This window comes from Pipistrellus kuhlii, unplaced genomic scaffold (genome assembly GCF_014108245.1).
Source record: "Pipistrellus kuhlii isolate mPipKuh1 unplaced genomic scaffold, mPipKuh1.p scaffold_m20_p_7, whole genome shotgun sequence".
NCBI lineage: Eukaryota > Metazoa > Chordata > Mammalia > Chiroptera > Vespertilionidae > Pipistrellus > Pipistrellus kuhlii.
Window position 1 is genome coordinate 47792960 of NW_023425573.1, and position 22161 is coordinate 47815120.

The window sequence follows — 22161 nt, forward strand, 5'->3', positions numbered from 1 at the left end:
TACACGCTTCTGGAGTTAACCTGTTTTCTCTGCTTAAAATGCATGTCCTTGTCTTCTATCTTCCTCTTACCTTTATCTTTCAAAGTCAGCTCAAACATCATTTCCTCTAAAAACTTCCCAGATCTCTAGTCTAATTTGGAAACTCTTCCCCATGAGTATAATAATGATCATATTGTATTGTATTTATTAGTAGTAGTATTGATTTGCCTGTCTCCTAACACTAGACTATAAGCTCAGCGGCCTTGTCTTATTTAATTTTGTATCATCTTGCCTTATACAATATTTTGCACACAATATATGTTCAATTAAAGTTCGTTAAATAAATGAATTTGTTGAGGACTCACCATATGTCTGCAGGACATCTAATGAGTGAATGCAGAGCCAGGAGACTGACACCTTGTCTCTCTGAGCACAACCATTGGAAGTAGATCTCATTCTTTCTATTTTACAGATGAGGTTTTCATGGTCATCGAGATGGAGTGTTGTAAAGATGGGGTATTATCCAGGTCTGTCTTGTATCTTTATGCTATGGCATCCACATTTATAGCAAAACATTGTAAAAGCAATTATCTCCTTTCACCTGGCTATGAATTCTCTTTGATATTACATCAGGTAAGCAAGCTGGTCTTCAGTGAAGAGACCAGATCAATAAATAAATACAGTTAGCAAAATATACATCATAAAATATATATCTACACTCACTCCCTTCCCCTCCCCCTCCCCACACACACACTCACTTTTTTCTCATTTTCCCCCCCTCATTATTTTGACAGTGTTTAAAAGTAAACAGAAAAGATGGTGCCCCAAATCAGAAAGTGGTTTTGACCCTAAGAAACAGCTTTTTGTTTTTCAGATAACGGCGACTGTGACTGTGGCGAGTGTGTGTGCAGGAGCGGCTGGACCGGCGAGTACTGTAACTGCACGACCAGCACGGACCCGTGCGTCTCTGAGGACGGGGTGCTCTGCAGCGGGCGAGGCGACTGCGTCTGTGGCAAGTGTGTTTGCACGCACCCCGGAGCCTCAGGACCGGCCTGTGAACGCTGTCCCACCTGCGGCGATCCCTGCAACTCTAAACGGTAATGTCTGCTTTCTTCAGTCCCCTTATAAAAAGTCATAGTGACATTTTATAAACTCAGACCTCAGGTTGTTTTGATGGATTTGGTCTCCAGTCCTTCACTTGCCTCTTTCCCAGGCCTGATTACCCAGGACCACACCGTTGCATTTCTGCTGGAAACCAGCAGGGGAAGCTGAGCTGATGTCCCACACTGATAATATCACATCACCTCTCAGTTACAAAGCCAGCCACACAGAAGGAATGCCCTGGGGGTAGACTGACGACACCCACATTCAGTATTTTTTTCAGGGAAACAGATAGGTAAACTTCTTTCTTATCTAGAAGTTCATAACCTGACCTTACTGATTCATTTCTATCTATAGACCCATGAAAGCAAAGTGGCAGAAACACAAACTTGGCTTTCAATTTTTTCCCTTCTTTACCACTCATGCTCTTTGGCTCCTTGTTTTGGTTGTCATTCTGCAAGACTATTGGGTATTGTGTTATCTTTTATACCACATGAACAACAACAACAAACAAAACACATTTTCTTATTTTCCAATGAAGAAACTATTTCTTTGGTTGACAGCTAGCTTTTTATTTTATTTTATTTTATTTTATTTTATTTTATTTTATTTTATTTTATTTTATTTTATTTTATTCTGTGTTTTTTGGGGGGAGAGAGGGAGTGAGAGAGTGTAAGAGTGAAACATTGATGGCTGCCTCTTGCACACCCATTACCAGGGATCAAGCCTGAAACTTGGGCATGTGCCCTGACTGGAAATTAACTGGCAACCTTACAGTACACAAGCTCATGCCCAACCAACTGAGGGCTGACAGCTAACTTCTTAATGGAAGTGGGACAATATTTGTAGGTTAAGTGAAACAAGTCTCCAAATTGGCTTTTATGACATGGCAGTGCATGCTGTATTTTGCAGCAAACATGCTTAAACAGCTCATATTTTCATTAACTTTGGTACCCCAAATTATGGCATTTGCATTTCTAATGTAAGTGAAATTTAAAAAAAAAATCAACATTCACTTAGTGGTATTCACCATTCAGGTGTTAAAACTTCTCTGTCATTGTACCTGGATATAAGCCAAGAGAAGGATGAGGACATAGGCTTATTTGAATAGGATTTAAGGTAAAATGTCCTTTTAAGATGTTTCTCCTATTATTTTTCTATTTTGTCATCTCTATAAACATGATTCAACCCTGAATCTGATTTATAAGATAAGAAATTAATAGTCAAGTAGGTTAACTTTGAGGAATCAGAGTGATCTTTGTGGTATTTACGCTAGTTTTAAGATAAGTCCATTCTTCCATTTATTCACTCATGCATTTATTTATTAAGTAGGTATTGAGTACCTTCTCCATGCCAGAAATCATGCCTGAATCAAATGGGCTGCATTCATATGGGCACGCAGCGATGACAGAACCTGTTATAGTTGCTACCATTACAGGTGCTGAGAATCTAGTGGGAAAGACAGATATTTTTAAAAGTAATGATGATGTGTGTACTAGAAATATCATATCTGTAAAAGTATATGATTGTCTAACCACTATTCTATATATCTAAAACAAACAGAAAATAATATTGCCGGTCAACTGCAATTGAAAAATACAATTTAAAAAGAACAAAAATAGTTATGATGATATCTGGGCTGACAGTTAAACAGGAGATATATAGGGTGCTATATGGCTGGAACTGTAAGTATGACAGGGGATAGGGCCCCCAGACTAGCTTGGGCAGCCGTCAGTGAGATGCCCAAAGGGGTAGAGGTTCTAAGGGCTTCCACAATGTCCAGCAGCCCCCTGCAAAGCCATTCCAAATAAATATATAACATGGATAAGTGCAAAATGCATGCAATGCAAGGAAACTTTCAGACAAGGCTTCTATCCCCACTCCCACATAGATTGCTGCTCTCAAGCCCTTCCTTCAGAGGAACTCGGAGGCTTCTACTGCAAGGGCACTAACTGGGAAGGGTCATGGAAGACTAGTCTGAGGAAGGAGGTTCCAGCTGAGATGTGACAAGGCATGGGTGGGGTTGGGGAATGTTTCCAGCACTTACTAGTAGCTGAATATACATGTCCATGGCCAGAGGAAGAGAGAGGCACCATGACGTGCCCACAGTAAGACAACATTTGCTGTTTTGGGTTGCTCCAAACACAATCTGTTTGAAGTGATTTTCAGCACAAGATAAATTCAGGGTCAAAGTATTACTTTGCTATAGAGACATCATTACAATGGCTTCATTCCTGGGCTATGCTTTGGGAAAAACACTTTTCTGTAAGTAGCAATCTTTTATTAAAAAGCTTGTATTAATGTGGACCCAGTCTACTAATACAATCCTTATCTTTTGAAAATACCCCTGTCAGGGCTTGGATGCATTCAAAAGAGTTACAGAAAAGTGAACCTTTAAAGTAGTCACTCATAACCTAGATGAATTCTTGGTAAGATATGGGCCATTTCTGTTAAGAAATTCAGACTTTGTCTTCTCTGTAATTATATTGTAGCAGCCTAAGCCCTTCCCAAGAAAAATATAAAATGAAAACATAGCGAAATCAAATACCAAAATAATTGGGGGGATTTTTTGTTGACTTTTATTTCTCTCACTTAAACAATCATTAGCGATAATGAGGATAGTAGCTATTATCAGGGCTGGCTCAGGGAACATTGATTACTGAGTGGAATTCAGAATAAAGCAGTTTCCTCTTGGACATCACCCAACTAACTTCTGAAAGTAACAAAAGGCACCGTCCTCTCTGAGACACGCCTTTAGCAGGTACCACAGTAACAGCAGGAAGCACTCTCCCAGCTGCCAACATGAACTGATAAACTGTTGACTAATGTTCCCAGGAGCTGCATTGAATGCCACCTGTCTGCAGATGACCAGGCCCGAGAAGAATGTGTTGACAAATGCAAACTAGCTGGTGTGACCATCAATGAAGAAGAAGGTTGTGCTTGTCTTAAATTGCTTTCCTTTTCTTTGCCTAGTTCTTGAGGGGCACCGTCTCTCTGGCGGGCTTTCCAATAGCTGGACTTCATTTGTACCAGGACATTCATTGCCTCATATTAGCTATGAAGGGGAAATGTATTGTATTCCATAAGGCTAAACACCTAGTGGTTGGTGATACAAGACATTAAAGTCACGGCTATTCTATTTGACATCAGCTCTGTGGGTAGGTTCACCTCTCCTTAACAGATACAACTGCAGAGAATTTCAGAATGCTAAATTGTTTGAATGCGAAGGAAGAAAATTGAAGCAATACCTAAATGTTAACCCCAAGCCTGAAATTGCTCCCTATTGTCCAATTGCTGTATTTCAAATTGGACAGAGCAAGGTAAACTATGGACCTCCTGATAGAGCCCTCAGACCCAGGGCAGTTTCTGGTTAGTGGGCCAGTTTTCTTCCTCTCCCCTCAGTATGTTTTTACTCCCAACTTTCCAAACATGGGCTCTACATGAGCATCCTCAATTCTCAAAATATGAGAAGGGCCTGTTACCTTTAACTGCTTAGCAAGTCCTGTTCTTGTTTTCACCTGTCATTTTTAGACGTAATTACTTACAATTGTATATTTTCCTCATGGCAAATTGGCATCTCAAATATTCAAATGGGTTGTATTTTAGCTGGGAGAATAATTTGTGGACATTAACACAAAGAAGATGACTGACGCCTCTCAAAGGGACAATCTGGGGGGATTGGTGTTTCCCCACCACACACTCTGCATTGTCATGCTGCTCAGCTAGAACGGCTGCTCTGCACGCTGTACAGATGCCACCAGGATGTATCTCAGGCAAAGCAACGTAATCAAGACAATAATTCATGACACACTTGAATAGATGGAATCAGAATACCCAAATCAATCCATATCCAAGGAGGAATAAGTTAGTGGCATTTACTTTTTTTTTTTTTTTTTTTAATTACCTACATTGTTTCAAACTTGAGATCTCTGGCTGTGCACCATTGAATAACCCTAGATAGAGGGGCCTGATTGGTGCTCATAAAACCCCTCGTCTGAGTTTTTTTTTTTTTTTTTCTGGTAAATAAGAAAAAATATATATGCCAAACAACCATAAACTGGACAAAATGGTGTATTCCTTACACTGATACTGGAGGTAAGATGCCGTGAGAACACTGAGGAGACTGGCATTTGTGGCCTGCCCAGATTAGTAACTAGTACAAATCTCAGCATATCCTTCTGGCTTCATTTCACACCAACCATCTGGGATATTTACCAGACATTTCCAGGAAATGACTAAAAATTGCAGAAAATGCCCTGCAAATGGCTAGAACCCTGTGCAGTAGCAGCCGGAGAAATCTAATGTGCTGAGGGGAAAAGGAGAGTGAGCCTTGGAAAACACGGAAATCGTGAACAGGGGCGTTACCATCTTTAAATACAAGGTTTTCTAAGTCCATTATCCTAAGTGCTTAGATTTGAGAGGAAGACTAAATCTCAAGTGGCATTTAAAATATTTGCATTATTATTTTTTGTGTACTTGTCTACATTATCTTCAAAAGAGGGGAATGCAACTATTGAAATATTTCCAACTCAGAAGTTAAAAACAATAATTGCATTTTAATACCATTTAAAAGCACTAATCTCAATGAATTTAAGAAAAATATGTATTTGTTAGTGAATTCAAAAGTAATTTTTCTAATGAGCCTGTTATAAGTCCTATTTCAAGTTACCCACCCAGTTATATTATTGATCATGTCACCTTGAAATTATCAAAACATATTTGTCCTTCCACTGGGTCTTTATCAGCCCTTCCTTCACCAACTAGGACATGAAGGGAAACCTAAGTATAACTTTATAATCCAAATAAATTGTTCCCCACCTGTGCTATGTGATTTGTGTGAGCATTGCCAAGGACATGCAGTTTAATTTTACTCGATCCATTTTGCAGAAAGTGACATTGTTCATTTACCCCAACATTCATGTACTCGGAGCTTTGTTGCTCAAACGTGTTCCATGGGACACTAATTCCAAACGTGGTCATATGAATTTTGGAAATGGGAAGCTACACCTTTTGCTTCCTTAAAGAACCCTTGAGAGTTCCTATGCACATGATGTTAAATGTACGTTACAAATTTTCAGGAGAGGCAAAGAAAGGCTGCTGTACTTAAATACACCGTATTCTAAGTGTCACACTTACTGACCATAGAAGTCTTTTTCCTGCTTGGGAAACTGTTTTCTCTGAGAACTACTGACTTGGCCCCAGAGCAGAGGTCTTAAACAGTTATCTTGATTCAGTGGTGCCAGCGGTTTATGCTTTCCACATTTTTCCTAGACCTCCCTAGACCCCAGCCTCCTCACCCCAGTCTCACATTTCTTTCTTTTCTAAGTATGATTTAATGGACTGCCTGAGATCTTATTTTCCTTGTATTATTCTAGCACAGCACTGCTGACACTCATAAAGGTGCGGGGGGGGGGGGGGGGGGGAGGCAGGAAGAAAGGTCCATTTCTTATGAGCAACAAAAGAAAACCTTAGCAGCTAATTATGCAAATCTCCAGCCCAAGCTGGACCCTTACATTGCACATTCAATAATGCCATTTTAATACCCAAACACTGTGAAGCGGGCCAAGTCTAAAGTCATAACCGTCATGAAAAGGAGTGGTGAAGTAATTAAAGCAAGAAGGGAGTCATGACTCAAAGGTCATATTAGCAGTTCCATTAAAACTTAAATAATCCTGGCCAAGTAAATTAAGCCTCCCTGTGCTTCGACATGGCTATTTAAAAGAAAATAAAAAAGCAGGATTAATATTACTGAAAGGAGTATTATAAGCTATCCACATATTTTCTACCTGAGAATAAAATGTTCCATTGAGTAAGCTTGAGAGGAACAGAGTGGGTGTGCGCTGTGGTGGTGGAGAGAGGGAGGGAAGGAGGAAAACAGTGTGACAGGAAATGGCATACTCCCCAAGGCTGGATGAATCTTAGTTCACCGAGTGGTGTGGCAGAAGGATGTGTGTGGAAGGCCATCTAGAAATAATCGAAGTATGAATTATAAATAGGCAGTTTTGTTGGTATCAAACATATGAAATAACACAAATTTCATTAACCAAGTGTTGCCAGGAGGTTCCCAAATCTCTTAATTAGAATCACCTTATTAAAAATACTATTAAACAGCTCACTCAGATACAAACGCCTGTGTATACCCATGACCTCCCAAATCAGAATGCCCAGGGACAGGCCTCTGAAATCCATTTTTCCAGAATTCCCATGTGATTTAGATAATCAGAAACATTTAGGAATGATCACATGAGAATGATTTGTAATTAGATTTTTTAATATTCCTGTGTGCATAGATGCTTCTAATGGATTCAAAAACACATAAACCTATTATCTGAAATCTTAGTAATATTACTAAGTTTTACTAGTCCCTGTTTTCATAGATAATATAGGCATACCTCTCACAGACCCTAACGTGAGATTTTTATCTTAAAGATTGAATGCAAAATAGCTTATATATTTGTGCCTTTCTATGAGTAGGCAATGCTGAACAATAGCAACAACAAAAATCCTATTAAGTTCTCTTTGTTAGAGTCAGAGCAACACATATAGATTCTGTTTCATTAAAACCCTGTTTTATATTTAAGCACTGAGGAAGTTTGTAAGTCTAGCAAGAGTATGTCCAAGATTATCTGGGACAATGCCATTTTAATATTCTGACCCACTAAGTCTTAGTACACTAAGCCTGGATATCTCTTAAAATTTTAGGTTAATATCAAACAATCTCTCTATTTACAGGTTTCCATAAAAGTGTTTGTAACTATAACATTAAAAAGTCTCCAACTTGTAAGACAGGAGAACTTGAAGCAAGTTGTTTTTTAATTGGGAAAATGCTACATAATTTTGGCATAGATGCAGGCCACTAGAACCTCTGATAAGTAGTATTAACATCTCAGATTGACCGTTTTACTGTATTTTCAATTTCTGATATGACATTCATTTTCTGCTTCTTGAATAAGCTCAGCAAGAAAATAATTTCTATTTGGAAAAGATTTAAGGAAAATTTGATTTTTTATTTTTTTTTTAAATTAAGGAAAGGGCCGAAACCGGTTTGGCTCAGTGGTAGAGTGTCGGTCTGTGGACTGAAAGGTCCCAGGTTTGATTCCGGTCAAAGGCATGTGCCTTGGTTGAGGGCACATCCCTGGAAGGGGGTGTGCAAGAAGCAGCTGGTCGATGTTTCTCTCTCATCGACGTTTCTAGCTCTCTATCTCTCTCCCTTCCTCTCTGTAAGAAAAAAATCAAATATATATATAGAAAGGAAAGGGCTATGCTGAAGGGTCAATCAAACTGTTATCCTGGGTTCTTTTTTATCTGAGCTTTACCTTTATCTTGTTGGTCCCTGAGCTACATAACACTTCAATCTCTGTTTCCTGATATTAATATGTATTTATTGTTGGGACACGGCATGGCCAGCAATCTTGACTAGGGCATTGTGGGAAAGCTCTTCCCCTAACCCCTTAGAAGTATCAATATCAGTTTGGACTGTGTAGTCTCTTTCTGAAGTATAATCTAGGCTTCCTCCCAGATGCTTGCAGCCAAGAAGAACATATAGCCCCTCATTACCATAATCAGGGCCATTCTATTCCCACCCAAGACAGCCAGGCCTACCTGCCTTGAAATCCTTTTACTCTATTGAAATCCTGCCCCCATCAGTTTGATAGGTGCACTTGATGGTCAGTCCTGAGTGACCATACCTGGAACTGTTCTTCTGGAACGTGAGTAAAAACTAAAACCTCAGTCAGTGGGAAACATCTTATGTCCTTTCTATTCCTATCCTGCAATGTTGAAATTTCCCATTTGCATATTAAAACTCAATACTACTTTGCTTTCAAAATAATCTCTTTTGGAAAGCAATTTACCTAATGAATGATTCCTTTATCTGCAGATTACTCAAAGGATAGTTCTGTTTCCTGTTCTCTACAAGGAGAAAATGAATGTCTTATTACATTTCTAATAACTACAGACAGTGAAGGGAAAACCATCATTCACAGCATCAACGAGAAAGGTGAGTGGCGTGCATTTCATTGTCAATGGTAAGTGATACTACATGGGAGAGGGAAAAACAACCAGAAAGACACTTTGGGTAGCTTGCCAGGAAAGACATTTCCAAATTTTTGATGATATGCCTCTATTTTCCCAATGACTGGAAGATTTGATAGCTTCCAATATCTCTTAATAAGACTAGATGACAAGATGAGTGTATTTGCACCAATCATCCTCTCCCAGAAAGGCTGAATGCAGGAAGCGCACCTTTAGGAAAGACTAACGGGAAAGAGCATAGCAGCCTATGAGACTGAGTTTTGAATCAGGTGAACCTTGGTTCAAATCCTGCTCTGCCACTTACTAGCTGCTTCACACTTTGGAAGATACTTGCCTCTATTTCCCCATCTGTAAAATAGGAAAAATAATACTTTCTTTTAAGGAATTACTCAGAGATTAAATGGAATGATGCATATAAAACATGTACCAATTCATAACCTAGAGCCATGGGTCATTAGATGATAACGCCGAATCAAAAAGACACAAAGCGGGAAGTGAGGAAGTGTTCTGAGTCCGTTGCTTCTGTGGCTTTGCTTCCACACCAGCTTCTGGAGCCGCCTGGGGACTCAGGAAGCCCTCAGATAAAAATCACATCTTCAGTGAAGAGGAGACAGAAGTTTATATTAGAAGTTGATATAGAGAAGAGAGAATAGTGGGAGAGGAAGGCACTTTTGTTGAGAAGTTGTTAAACTTTAGAAGTTGTTAAGCTTTAGTTGTTAAGCATCAGACACACCTGAGTGTGGCCCAGGCAGCTCTGATACAGATGGTTTCAGGACCTCCTTTGAGCGACTCTGCCTTACAGCCTTGGCCACATTCTTGGATACTCACAGGTGTCCATCTTTTCAGTCTTCAGTTAAGAATGTGCCCCTCGCCTGGCAGGCATGGTTCAGTGGTTATTTCGGCCTATGAACCACAAGGTCACGGTTTGATTCTCAATCAGGGCACATGCCTGGATTTCAGGCTCCATCCCCGGTGTGGGGCATGCTGGAGGGAGCTGATCAATGATTCTCTCTCATCACTAATGTTTCTATTTCTCTCTCCCTCTCCCTCCGTCTCTGAAAGCCATATATATATTTGTGTGTGTGTGTGTGTAAATACCATATATATATATGTATATGTATATATATGTATGTATTTTAATAATGTGTCCCTAAACCTTTCCAGCAGAAATGATAGCTGCACTAAATCAGACCTTCCCAGCACTTGTCAGCAACTTCCTCCTCCCCCATAAAGCCTGGAGCCTGAGTTCTGCCCCAGACAACAGCAGTGAAGGCAGGCTAGAAGGCACATGTGTTTTGTTGTTTGTGCTTGCTCATCATGGTGCTGACAAAATATTAAGTCCTAAATTTGAAACCAAGAGTATCAAACTGCCATCACTTCAGAGTGTAAAAACCAAAGCAATACCAAGGTAACCAAAGAATAAGTTTAAAGCACTGAAACCAAGCAAGAGAATATGATTAGAACAATATCACATTGCAGGACTAAGGGTCAGGGAGAGGCAAGATGCAAGGCTATGATTGTGACCATGACCTTGGAGCTCAAGTGGGCAGAGTACAATTGGAGACATGTTCTTGAGAATCTCATGTAAATAGACTTCTTTGAAATGAATATGTAAAATGCATTATATAGGCCATTAGTTAAAGAAAGTTAAGGTGAATTCTATTGTATAAGGAAGGATTATTTTACAGTAATTTTGTCACTGTCTGTTTTATAAAGTGAAATTCTTCAACTAGACCTACAATTTGTGACTGTGGCAGTGGCTTTAGCATGTTTTTATTAAATCAAAATCATTCTTTATAATATTAATTCCATTGGGAAAATGAGTTCCAAGCAACAAAAACGAACTTCCAGTATAGGGTCTGTTTTTAATTCAGGGGCTTTTGTATATAGTTGGTTTAATTTTTATTTATTTTTATTTATTTGTGTGTGTGTGTGTGTGTCTGTGTGTGCACAAAACATCCCTTTAGCTGATAAATGCCTCCTTGTTACTGAACTGTTGGTGTTTTTTCTTTTATTGTCCCACACAATCTGAGTGGCACATCAACAGGCCATCTTTCCAAGAGCACTCAGATGCCCTGAGCCTGTACAGTTTTTTCTTCCCCCGTGCTTTTGTAGTCATTAGTCACCTGACAGCTCCAGGAAGGCTGCCTTCCCGGCAAATGTTGGCCTTCTAGCTAGATAGGCCAGATATCTTAGGGTCCTGAGGGCAGAGCCATCCCCAGGAGTCCATAGTTCCCTCTCCCTTTAAGACCAAAGACACTTCGGACAGCTAGTGGGAGGTCTGGATAGAAAAGAGGCAAATAGGAAAAGAGGAGAATGAGCTTAAGAATTCCAAACAAATTGAAAAAGAAACCAAGTGAAGGGTCATCATCAGGGGGGTGTGGATGTAGGGAGAGCTTTGCTCATCTTTTTTTTCTTACATCTGGAAAAACTTTCAAGAATAAGAGCCACATTCATGAAGGGCCAGGCAAGAATGATCATTGGGGAGTCTTCCTGACAGGGATGTGGATGTGACTTCCAACTGGGAGGTTCCAGGCCCTCGTGGTCTTGAGGATAAAAAAGGAGGAAGAGTGGATTTGTTGTAGTAATAATAGCAACTCTCAGCACTGAGCCCTTACTATATAGTACCATATGCCAGGTATTATTCTAGATGTTTTACATGTATTATTTCAGTTAATACCCCTAACAGCCATATAAAGCAGGTATTGTTATTATTTCCATTTTATAAGTAATGAAATTGAGGCATAGAGAATTTAAATTTTGCAGCAATTATGTACCAGCGCTGGTCCTGGAACTGGAAGTCCATGTTCTTAACTATTGTGCTATACTGCCTCCCACTGGCTGTCTAAACATAATAAATATTTGAATCCCCAAAATATGTTAAATCAGCACTGTCCAATATAAATGTTAATGCAAACTACATATATAATTTTAAATTTCCTAGTAACCACGTTAAAAAGTAAAAAAGGTTTAAATGAACTTTAATGTTTTATTTAATCCACTATATCCAAAATATTGTCATTTCGATGTGTCATCAATATAAAAATTAGAAATTGTTTACATTTTTTTCTTTTAAGTCTTTGAAATTAGTCACACAACCTAATTTGGAAAGTCACTTCTGTAGTGTTCAGTAGCCGTATGTGGTTGACCTACCAGACTGGCAGCATTAGAAACTCAGGTCCTTAGAATTAGGTGCCGTACTGACCTGGGTTTTCTATTGTGTAATACTTGCTTTGGTTCTTGGGCCAAGATCTTGTCTTGAGAAATGAATAATTCCCAATGATTCTAAATTCTTAAAATAATCATCTCTGCAAGGTCATGCTAATTCCTCCTCTATTATATTCCTTAGTGGCAAGTCCTCCTAATTCACCTTCTGGCTGCAGGGTCTTAGTAAGGTTCATCTTGCTTTAAGCAAGAATATGCTATGCCCTGCCCCAAACATTCTGTAGTCAAAGATGTAGCCAATATATATTCTCATTGCTAGGTACCTGCTGCTTTCTTTTCAGGAGTATTTCTAACCTGTTAAAAGCAGCCGTGGCTCATTTGCTATGCTAGAAACAGTCTTTAGATCCTCACACTTTACTTGCCATTTCATTAGCTCCTTTACTTATTTTTGCATAATCTCCTCACATGGTTTTTTGGCCAAAGAACAAAGATGTGTGAGGCCAGGCATCACACTGTCAGGGGGTCATTAGTCCTGCTCAAATTCAGACCAGCTATAAATTCTTACCTTGAAAGTAGCATGAGTAATCTGGGTGTATAACTCTCCTTATTAAATATTGAAAAGCACTAAGAGTTCAAATAAACTAAGCATGATTCATTTCCTCCTTAGATGCCATGAATTTGCCTCACTTCTTGCAGAGTGAGGCGGATATTTATCGATAATTTTTATATGGAATATTTTTCCCCCATGAAAGCAAGGGAAGAGCTTACTTATACTGTTTCATTAAAACTGTGTAATCTCCCAGGCATATTGCAAGAATTATTAGTCATTCTGCGTCAATGAGGGAAGGTACGGTATAATTGCAAAATTACATTACTATCATCAATAGTCAAAATAACATTTCATAGAATGTTCAAGTTAAAAGGACTATGCAAAACATCTAATTTTCCAAACTTCCCTGAAGATAATGATCATTTGGAGTACTTTTAGTAATAAAAAATATTTGGCTGCATCTGAGACCGACTAAATGAGAATCTCGGGGGAGAGATCTAGGAAGCTGTGGGTTTAATCAGAATGAGCTCCTGGGCTTAACCTATTTCAGGGAAGGAAGGGAACAATAAAGTCCCACTCCTTTGTTTTACAGATGAGGGTTCTGGGGCTCAGAGAGATCAAAGAACTTGATGGGTTTAGATGGTTCCTGTATTTCAATTCAGATAGGAATTGAACCCACCTCTCCTGACCCCAGTCCCAAGAACTTTTCAGGACATCAGGCATTAGAGTTAAAATAAAACTGAAAGCTGTGATTCTCTTCTGTCTATTAAACTTTTTATAAATTAGAAAACAGCAGCAGGCCCTTACTGGTTTGGCTCAGTGGATAGTTGGCCAGCAGACTGAAAGGTCCCAGGTTCAATTCCAGTAAAGGGCATGTACCTTGGTTGTGGGCACATCCCCAGTAGGGGGTGTGCAAGAGGCAGCTGGTTGACATTTCTCTCTCATTGATGTTTCTAACTCTCTATCTCTTTCCCTTTCCTCTGTAAAAAAAAAAATCAATAAAAATATTTTTTTAAAAAGAAAAGAAAAGAAATCAGCAGCAATAAATAGGAAACTTTTCAGGGGGTAGGTTTCATATAATTTTGAAAATAATCTCTTAGTTTCAAAAAATAAATAAAAGTAATTACCGTATTTTTCGGACCATAAGACACACTTTTTCCCCCCCAGAAGTGGGGGAAAAAAGTCCCTGCATCTTATGGTCCAAATATAGCCTACACATATACTTTAAAAAAAAAGTTTTTTTACTTGCCCGGCTCTGTGTGGTCTCTGTGTGCTTGCCCGGCTCTAAAATGGTTCTAAATGCTGCTGTTTACTTTACAGGGTTGATTACATGTTTATGACTGTGATGTTGGGTTTTAATGCACATAAAATATTTTAGGACACTATTTGTTTCAGAATCTTTTTTTCTTCATTTCCCTTCTCTAAAAACTGGTGCGTCTTATGATCCGGTGCGTCTTATGGTCCGAAAAATACGGTATGTGTATGTGCACACACACACACACACACACACACACACACACACTCTTCTCATTTCTACTTTATCGTATACCCAGAAGAGACTATGTTTAGTGATTAAATTGTATCTTATTTATGCTCCTTTAAATATTCCATGTGCATTAATTTTCACTCTTTCGGATTCTAACTCTGAGTCAACCTTTCTAGTGTATATCCATTTGCTTTGAATAGCCAAACTGCTACTTTATGTTCTGTTCTACTTTGAAGGAACAGGGCTATCCTTCAACAAGTAACTCATTTAAAAATTTTTTTTTCAGCAAAACAAATGGTGATACTATTTTCCCTTCTACTAGAAAAAAACATGGTTGGAAAACTTAACAAATGTTTATTAAAATGTTAATATAATTTTCTTTGTTCCCACAGACTGTCCAAAACCACCAAACATTCCCATGATCATGTTGGGGGTTTCACTGGCTATTCTTCTCATTGGGGTTGTCTTACTGTGCATTTGGAAGCTGCTTGTGTCATTTCATGATCGCAAAGAAGTTGCCAAGTTTGAAGCAGAAAGGTCAAAGGCTAAGTGGCAAACGGTATGTGAACATGTAGGGGCTACTCCTTGCCTAAGGGAGAAAGTGTCTAGTAGGAGAAATGGGAAGTCAGCTCTCTTCTGCTCTAAAACAAAGTTAGCACGTCATGTTCTTTCTTTGCTCCTCTCACCATGTCCTCAACACCTTTGACTTCTGTTCTGCCTTGGAGACAAAGGAACCTCTGTCCACTAATTGGGCCCCAGGCGGAACTCATCCTCATCGCATGCATTTGTCTCTGGGAACAGTGGGGGATTTCCCCACTCTGGAGTCTCCTTATTTATTAGTAGCTACTTTAGGACACCAAGGGCATATATTTTATTTCTCACCACAAGGAGGACCCATCAGGCCCCATTTGATAAAGCATAGGTGTTGTGGGCACACATTTCCACAAACATTTATGTTATAATTAATGGAATAAGATTCATGAGTACTAGACAGTTCATGCCCATTACCATGGAAATACACATTACTCAAAATAGGTCACGAAGAAAAGTTGAGAAGAGTTTTTAAATACCATCCAGTTTCTCTGAATACCATACATTTCAAACAGCTACCTGAAAAAAAATCCCAAAAGTATCAACCTTTAAATATACATACTCAATAGATATAATTTATGTGTCTCCTCTTTACAGAGAGCAAACACAAACCAGGACTCCAATTTTGTGTGTTTCTTTTCCACAGGAGAGATAGTTACATTTCTAGAGGCCCATAGAAACAATTTCATGGTTTTAATTTCATCTCTCTATCCCTAATGGTGCATCCAGCTATCTAATAGCAATTATCTTACATTGCTGATTCTAAAAACAGTAATATCACAGGAGAAAACACAAGCCAGCACAATGCTCCTGAGGGCTCATCTGCCCAGATAAATTGCTGTTACAAACACTTTTTTCTCTAAGTTTTTAGTGGTATCTTCAATTCCTAGAGCAAATGGAATCTTCTGTTTCAGATAAATTTATCTTGATAAGGGATGTTCATATATTATGTAGTTATTTTTAAATAATCATATTATATGGTGAAGGACAAAGGACCATAGAACATTTTATATACTTGATCTTCCCATTAAAAATACCTTCATACATAACAACCAAATGAAATGTATGGATCTTATTTTGATCCTGATTTGAATAGTCCAAAGAAATACATTTTTTTTTTTTACAAATGGAAAAAGGTTAATGTAGACTGGTATTAAATTGATAGCAACATATTGTGATTAATTTAATTAGGTTTGATAATGGCATGATGACTTTGCTAAAAAAAAAAAAATAATAATAAATAATAATAATCCAGATTTTGGGGTGAACGAAAATGAAGCCTGGTTTATCCTGAAATCATTCAGCCAAAAGAGAGAGAGATAGAGTGAGTGATAGTTGAAGTAAATGTGGCAAAATCTTGATAATTGTTGAAGCTGGGCAATAGGTCTACAGAGGTTCATTAGACAGCTTTTATCTTCTTTTGTATATGTATGGATTTTTTCATAATTAAAAAAAAAAACCTTTAGGAAAGTAAATTGTGGTTTTTGCATTGAGTATATAGTCTATCCATCCATAACAAAGTCAAATGTAACCTACACGTTAGTTTGGTGACTTAGAACTTGAGGCCACAGTGTTGGGACAGTAACATAACCGGATACCCTGGCCATCACTATTTTAACTCCTACAAACTATCAAGCAAATGCCTGGCAATGGTTAGTTAGAAGGGCAACTAGGCAAAAGAATGTCATTAAGTTGGCATAAAAAACAACAACAACCCAACAGCAGCAGTTAGTTGAATAAGCACCAGTGCCATGAAATTATCTTCATATTCCCAATTTAAATGTACGGAAACTGAGATTTCTCCAAGTGTTGATCCCAACTGCAGCCTCTTCTTCCAAGCACAGCCTTGACACTCTGGGAAATAAAAAGCAGGTGTTCCACAAATAAGCACTTGGGCAATTATGTGATGTCTATCTACCAAGCAGCACATTTTAATGTTCTCATACAAAAGCATGATTACTGACAAGTGATTAATATCTTTAAAATAACATTTTAATTAATAGTTAATTTCCCCAAAACATGAATTGTTTTCTCTTAGGATGTAGAACATGACTGAAATTCAAAAGCTAAAATTTTGCAATTTCTACATCTAATATGGAACAAAAAATATGCATTATACAGATTAAAACATGAATGAAAAATGTTATTCCCTTGTCAAACTGAGTTTCTTTGAATAACAAATGTTTGATGTTCTTGACTAGATAATGACTGGATAATAATTATTCACTTGTATGCAAAAGAGGTTTAACTCAAGTTATTCAACTCAAATTTCACTAATATATCCTATTGGAAAAAAAATGTTGCTCAATGCATCCATTTTGTGATCTTCAATTTTATTCTGTTTTTATTAAAAATATATTTCTTCTTGAAAAATTGAATTTCACTGGTCTTCGAAACCCAGGGGACCTCCACATACTACAGAGTAGTTGCGTCTCCTGACTCCAAAGGTGACAGAGCTGAGGATGAAAAAGAGTTTCATTCTTGCTTCCTGGAACATGTCATCCTAGCCATAAAAAAAGGCTACCTTTTACTATTGTACTTTTAAAAATAACGCCCACATCAACATTTTTTATGAAAACAGAAAGGGGAGATATTTAAATTCATCTTTGATTAAACATTTTTCCCCCCTAGGATGACAAGCCATTAACTAGCGGCACAGAATGTTCAGTCTGACATTTCTAGCAGTCATGGATTGATTTTGTACTGTACTAAACAAATCAGGTCTGCGATTGGCAGTTAGGCAATCATTAAGAAAGCTGTGGGTCATGACAAAGAGCTTTCTTATTACCACTTTTCCAAGCTCTAAAAATGTGCCATTACATTTGCAGAATCCACAGCCTAAATTAGTACTCCCAGATGCCTGGGGGGATTAGCCTAGTCACCCCAGATGGTTGGAGGAAACATACCTTGTCAGGGAAGGAGTGCAGACTCACCTGAAATGGAACCAGACACAAGCCTGTGTCTCCACTGAAAATCTTTTGTGGGAAGTTGCCACCTGCGGGGCACTAGAAGAGGCAAGGTCAGACATTGTCACACTTCCTGCTGCCAACAAAACTCAGGTTGAGCTCATTCTGCTGAGCTGTGAGCATCAGTTAAGAGCAGGAAACACTCTCCCCTCCCCAATATACATTTGCTCTCTCTTTTAAACTTCCACCTTACCCTCCTACTACAATGGGGTCTGCTTTATCCACCATCACCTATTAGCATGCCAAGGCCCTACAACTAGCTTTGCAAGAGACTTCCAAAATATTGTAGGCCTGAATAAATGAAATTGCTTAAAAAATATAGAATGGAAACCACACAATCAAAATTACACATTTAACTAAGTGTCTACAAAATAACATTGAGTAATCAATCAGTCAATCGCAACTCATCATCTCCTTTGCAGTGCATATAAGTGGCATTTAGAGTGAGATGTGGTGAATTTCAATTTGTCTGACATGGTATGGGATGGGGTCCCCGAGAGAGTTCCTTGCTCTTCGCTGATCCAATCTGGCCCTGCTCACAGCCATTTACTCTGAATTTCAGAGTACCTTGCCTCCTCCCTAAGCCACCCTCTTCCTTCAGGCCATTATCCTCACCCTGCCCTTCTTATTTTTTCTCTTTTCCTCTTCAATTCATTTCTTATTCTTCTGTAACCAACATAAACTGAATAGCATATAGTCTCTTACACTTAATAGAATCCCATGGTTTTTGTTTGCAAATAATACTCTACCTGCATCTAAGAACACATTAGTATGCTCATCACCCTCCAAATTTCAAGCTCTTCTGGAAGCAGAATGAAGTAAGAACTGGAGGGCCCTCAGATTTCTCCAGGCTGACCGCAGGAGCAGAGACAATTTGCTGACTTAGCCTTCACTCACATTCCCCACCAAGGAGCCTCTTTTCTGTCTGCCCTCATGACTGGGCTAGCATCCCACTCCGAAGGCCTGAGCACAGGTGACATGTTCCTCAGGCTGGGCTCAGTCCACTGACTCTGGGCAACAGAGAAACGGGTGCAAGTGTTATTCCTCCTCAAAATGAAGACACTGTGGTGAATCCAAGGGCAACAGGTGGGAGAGACCAGGGAGCATTTTTCATTTTATTGAGGCCTTCTAAGAGCTGAGAGAAGTGTACTTAGAAAGCCAATGTAATCATGTTTTTTTTCAGATCTATGCCTAGAAATTGCTACCATTTCTACAGTACATGAAATAAGGAGACCAACGTATAAGATTTAGCAATTTGGAGGCGCTGAGATGATATGTGGACTCCATGTACACTGAGAAATAGGCTTGGGAATGTTAAGAGTACCAAAACCCTGGGGGGAAACATCTTTATTACACTCTCCAGGACAAAAAAGGAAAGCAATTTCCAAATAGAAAGAAGAGCTCTAAGTTAGAGCAAATAAGAAGAGGCAGCATTTACTGGGAACTGTGAGCCAGGCACTGTGCTAAAGTATAGTACCTCGCAGATAAGGGAGGCATTTTGGCAATCTCTCTCATAGATAAGGACACCAAGGCATGGAGTTGCTTAAGTAAAGTCACACAGTGCTGCTGGATTTGAACCCAGGCTGTCTGACACCTGAGCCTCTGTGGTCAATCTTGGAATGAAGGAGAAAAGAGACTGACTTACCCAGACATCTTGTGCCTGCCAGGAGTGGTTAGACCAAAGAAGAGAAATAGAAGGAACAAGTTTGGCATTTCTTTAAACACCTAGAGAGCCTTGGTCCTTCTGGTCCTGGTGACAGCCCCTGGACACATATCGACACCCAAACAGCACAGCTGAGTGACCCAGGCATCAGTACCCCCCTCTCACTGCCCCAAGGGCATACACATCTTGCCTAACCTGCCTTGGGACCTGTACTCCTTCACAAGTGCAGTGTCGCAAACACCTGACTTGTGACCCTGATTCAAACACTTGTTAACAAAAGCCACCTGGTTCTTTCTCCATCCAGAGCAGGCAGACACTGTCCTGGGAATCTTCCCCTGCCTCTCCCAAGCAGCTAGCTGCTTCTCTTTCTGAAATTTGAACTCATTTTAGCAAATTATTTGTGCCTTTGTTTGATGCCTCTCACCAGAAACACATTTCCTTTTTTTTTTTTTTTTTAATATATCTATTTTTATTTATTTCAGAGAGGAAGGAATAGGGAGAGAGAGAGAGAGAAACATCAATGATGACAGAGAATAATTGATTGGCTGCCTCCTGCATGCCCCACACCAGGAATCAAGCCCACAACCAGGGCATATGGCCTGACTAGGAATCAAACCTTGACCTCCTGGTTCATGGGTTGATACTCAACCATTGAGCCACACCAGCCTATTCAGAAACACATTTCTTCTTCTTTTTTTTTATTTTAAATATATTTTTATTGATTTCAGAGAGGAAGGGAGAGAGAGAGAGAGATAGAAAATTCAGTGATGACAGAGAATGACCAATTGGCTGCCTCCTGCACACCCCACACTGGGGACCAAGCCTGCAACCAGGGCTTGTGTCCTGACCAAGAATCAAACCAGTGATCTCCTGGTTCCTGGGTCGGTGCTCAACCACTGAGCCACACATGGCTGGGCACATTTCTTAAAGGCGGGTACTACTGTGTCATCATCTCTGTATGCTCACTTTTTTCATTTTTTACTTTACATTTTACTTTGAGTCATCTATTGGTTCATTCTATTCATTCAATAAACAACCGAGTGCTTACTGTGAACTGGGCACTGTTTTCAGTACAGTTAAAATCTTGTTTTCAATCAATAAAGTAGTGCATTTCCAAAAAGGATAAGATTTTTAGAATACACACATGGGGCTAGTTCTGCATATTAAAAAATAAAATGAGGATGTATTAACTTTAAAGTATTAAAAGTATAACATCAAAATTATTCAAATGGCTTGCAAGATTGAGACTGACTCTCTTTTTCCAATTGGTAATGTACAATGAAATTATTTAGATATATTAAGACAGTGTAATAACAAAATGTACATACTTTCATTTGAACATCCTCTTTATTTTTTAGGGAACCAATCCACTGTACAGAGGCTCCACCAGCACCTTTAAAAATGTGACCTACAAACACAGGGACAAACAGAAGGTGGACCTTTCCACGGACGGATAGAACCACTTCACGCACAAAAAAATGTCTGTTTCACTGATATGAAATGTTAACGCACTGCTTAGTGTTCCTTTCTTTGTTGCTTCAAAATGAGCTTGGTTTAAGGTAATGATAGGTCATTTGGAGATCAGTCTTTCTCTGTGTGAAGATTAGAGACTGTGTTGGCAGGTTCAAAATAATCGAGAAGAGAAATGCCTTAGCAAAGGGGGGACTTTGGGGATCATTTGAGGAATGCTCACTCTGTTGCATTAATGCCTCCGAAAATCATCAGAATGATTCATGGGAGCTTGATCTGCATTTGAAAAATGTTTGAAATTAGAATCTCATTTGTATCTAGAATATAGCTACCTGAGGTGAGGTCTTTGTCTCAGCCAAGTCACAAGGCCCATATGTTCCCCTTACATATGCACATTCTCCAACTTATTCCAAACTTTTAGTAAATGTGCCTTTCCTAAAGAAGAATTTATTTTTATTTTTATTTTTATTTTTTTTGTCTAAGAGATTCTGGTTTTACTTCAGCTGAAAAAATGCAATTTTCTAAAAAAAAATCCCAAATGTAAGAATGAAAATTAAGTGTTAATTACTGTGAATTTGTCTGAATCTAAAAGTCAGATACATAAATGAGTGTTTTATTTGTTTTACAGATGAAGAAGTAATTTATAATTTTAGGAAGTCGCCAGTAAAAAAAAAACAAACAACACACACACACACACACACACACACAAATAATAATAATAATAATAATAATAATAATAACAAGCCTATCATTTAGATTATTTTCAGTTACTCACCCCAAAATAAACTTCTATACTCAGATCCCCTCCTGCTTCTGAGTCTTCAAACTATTGCTTCTCCCTAATTTCTCAATCCATTTTGCTCAGTTTCACAGTCTTCTAACCCCTGTAATTGCCATATGAAAGTTTTAATTTCTTTTTAAAGAATCACTTCAAATGGCTAGTTTATTCAACAAGAGCTCCCATATTACAAAAGGAACAACATTTTAAGTAGTTTTAAGTCAAGCACATCGAGAGTACAAAAGTCCCTTGTGCATAATGGGTTTCCTTACCTATATTCTTTTCCCACTTGCATAACCAAGCTTGACATTTCAGCTGCACATGGTAAATATGCATGACATATTTACTTTAAAAAGTAAGATTTTGCTTGCAAAATAC

General features: G+C 38.7%; 1 protein-coding gene across 4 annotated transcripts in view; it reads left to right on the forward strand.

Annotated features, from left to right (window-relative positions):
- ITGB6 (integrin subunit beta 6) overlaps positions 1–21669 on the forward strand; it is a 74512-nt gene extending 52843 nt beyond the window's left edge. For all 4 annotated transcript variants that reach the window (XM_045575412.1, XM_036421934.2, XM_036421935.2 and 1 more), the window contains 5 exons: positions 854–1076; positions 3916–4013; positions 8960–9079; positions 14708–14874; positions 20894–21669. In XM_045575412.1, coding sequence (XP_045431368.1) covers positions 854–1076; positions 3916–4013; positions 8960–9079; positions 14708–14874; positions 20894–20992 — 707 coding nt within the window. In that variant the 3' untranslated portion in view covers positions 20993–21669. The remainder of the gene's footprint in view (positions 1–853; positions 1077–3915; positions 4014–8959; positions 9080–14707; positions 14875–20893) is intronic.
- Positions 21670–22161: the final 492 nt, after the last annotated feature.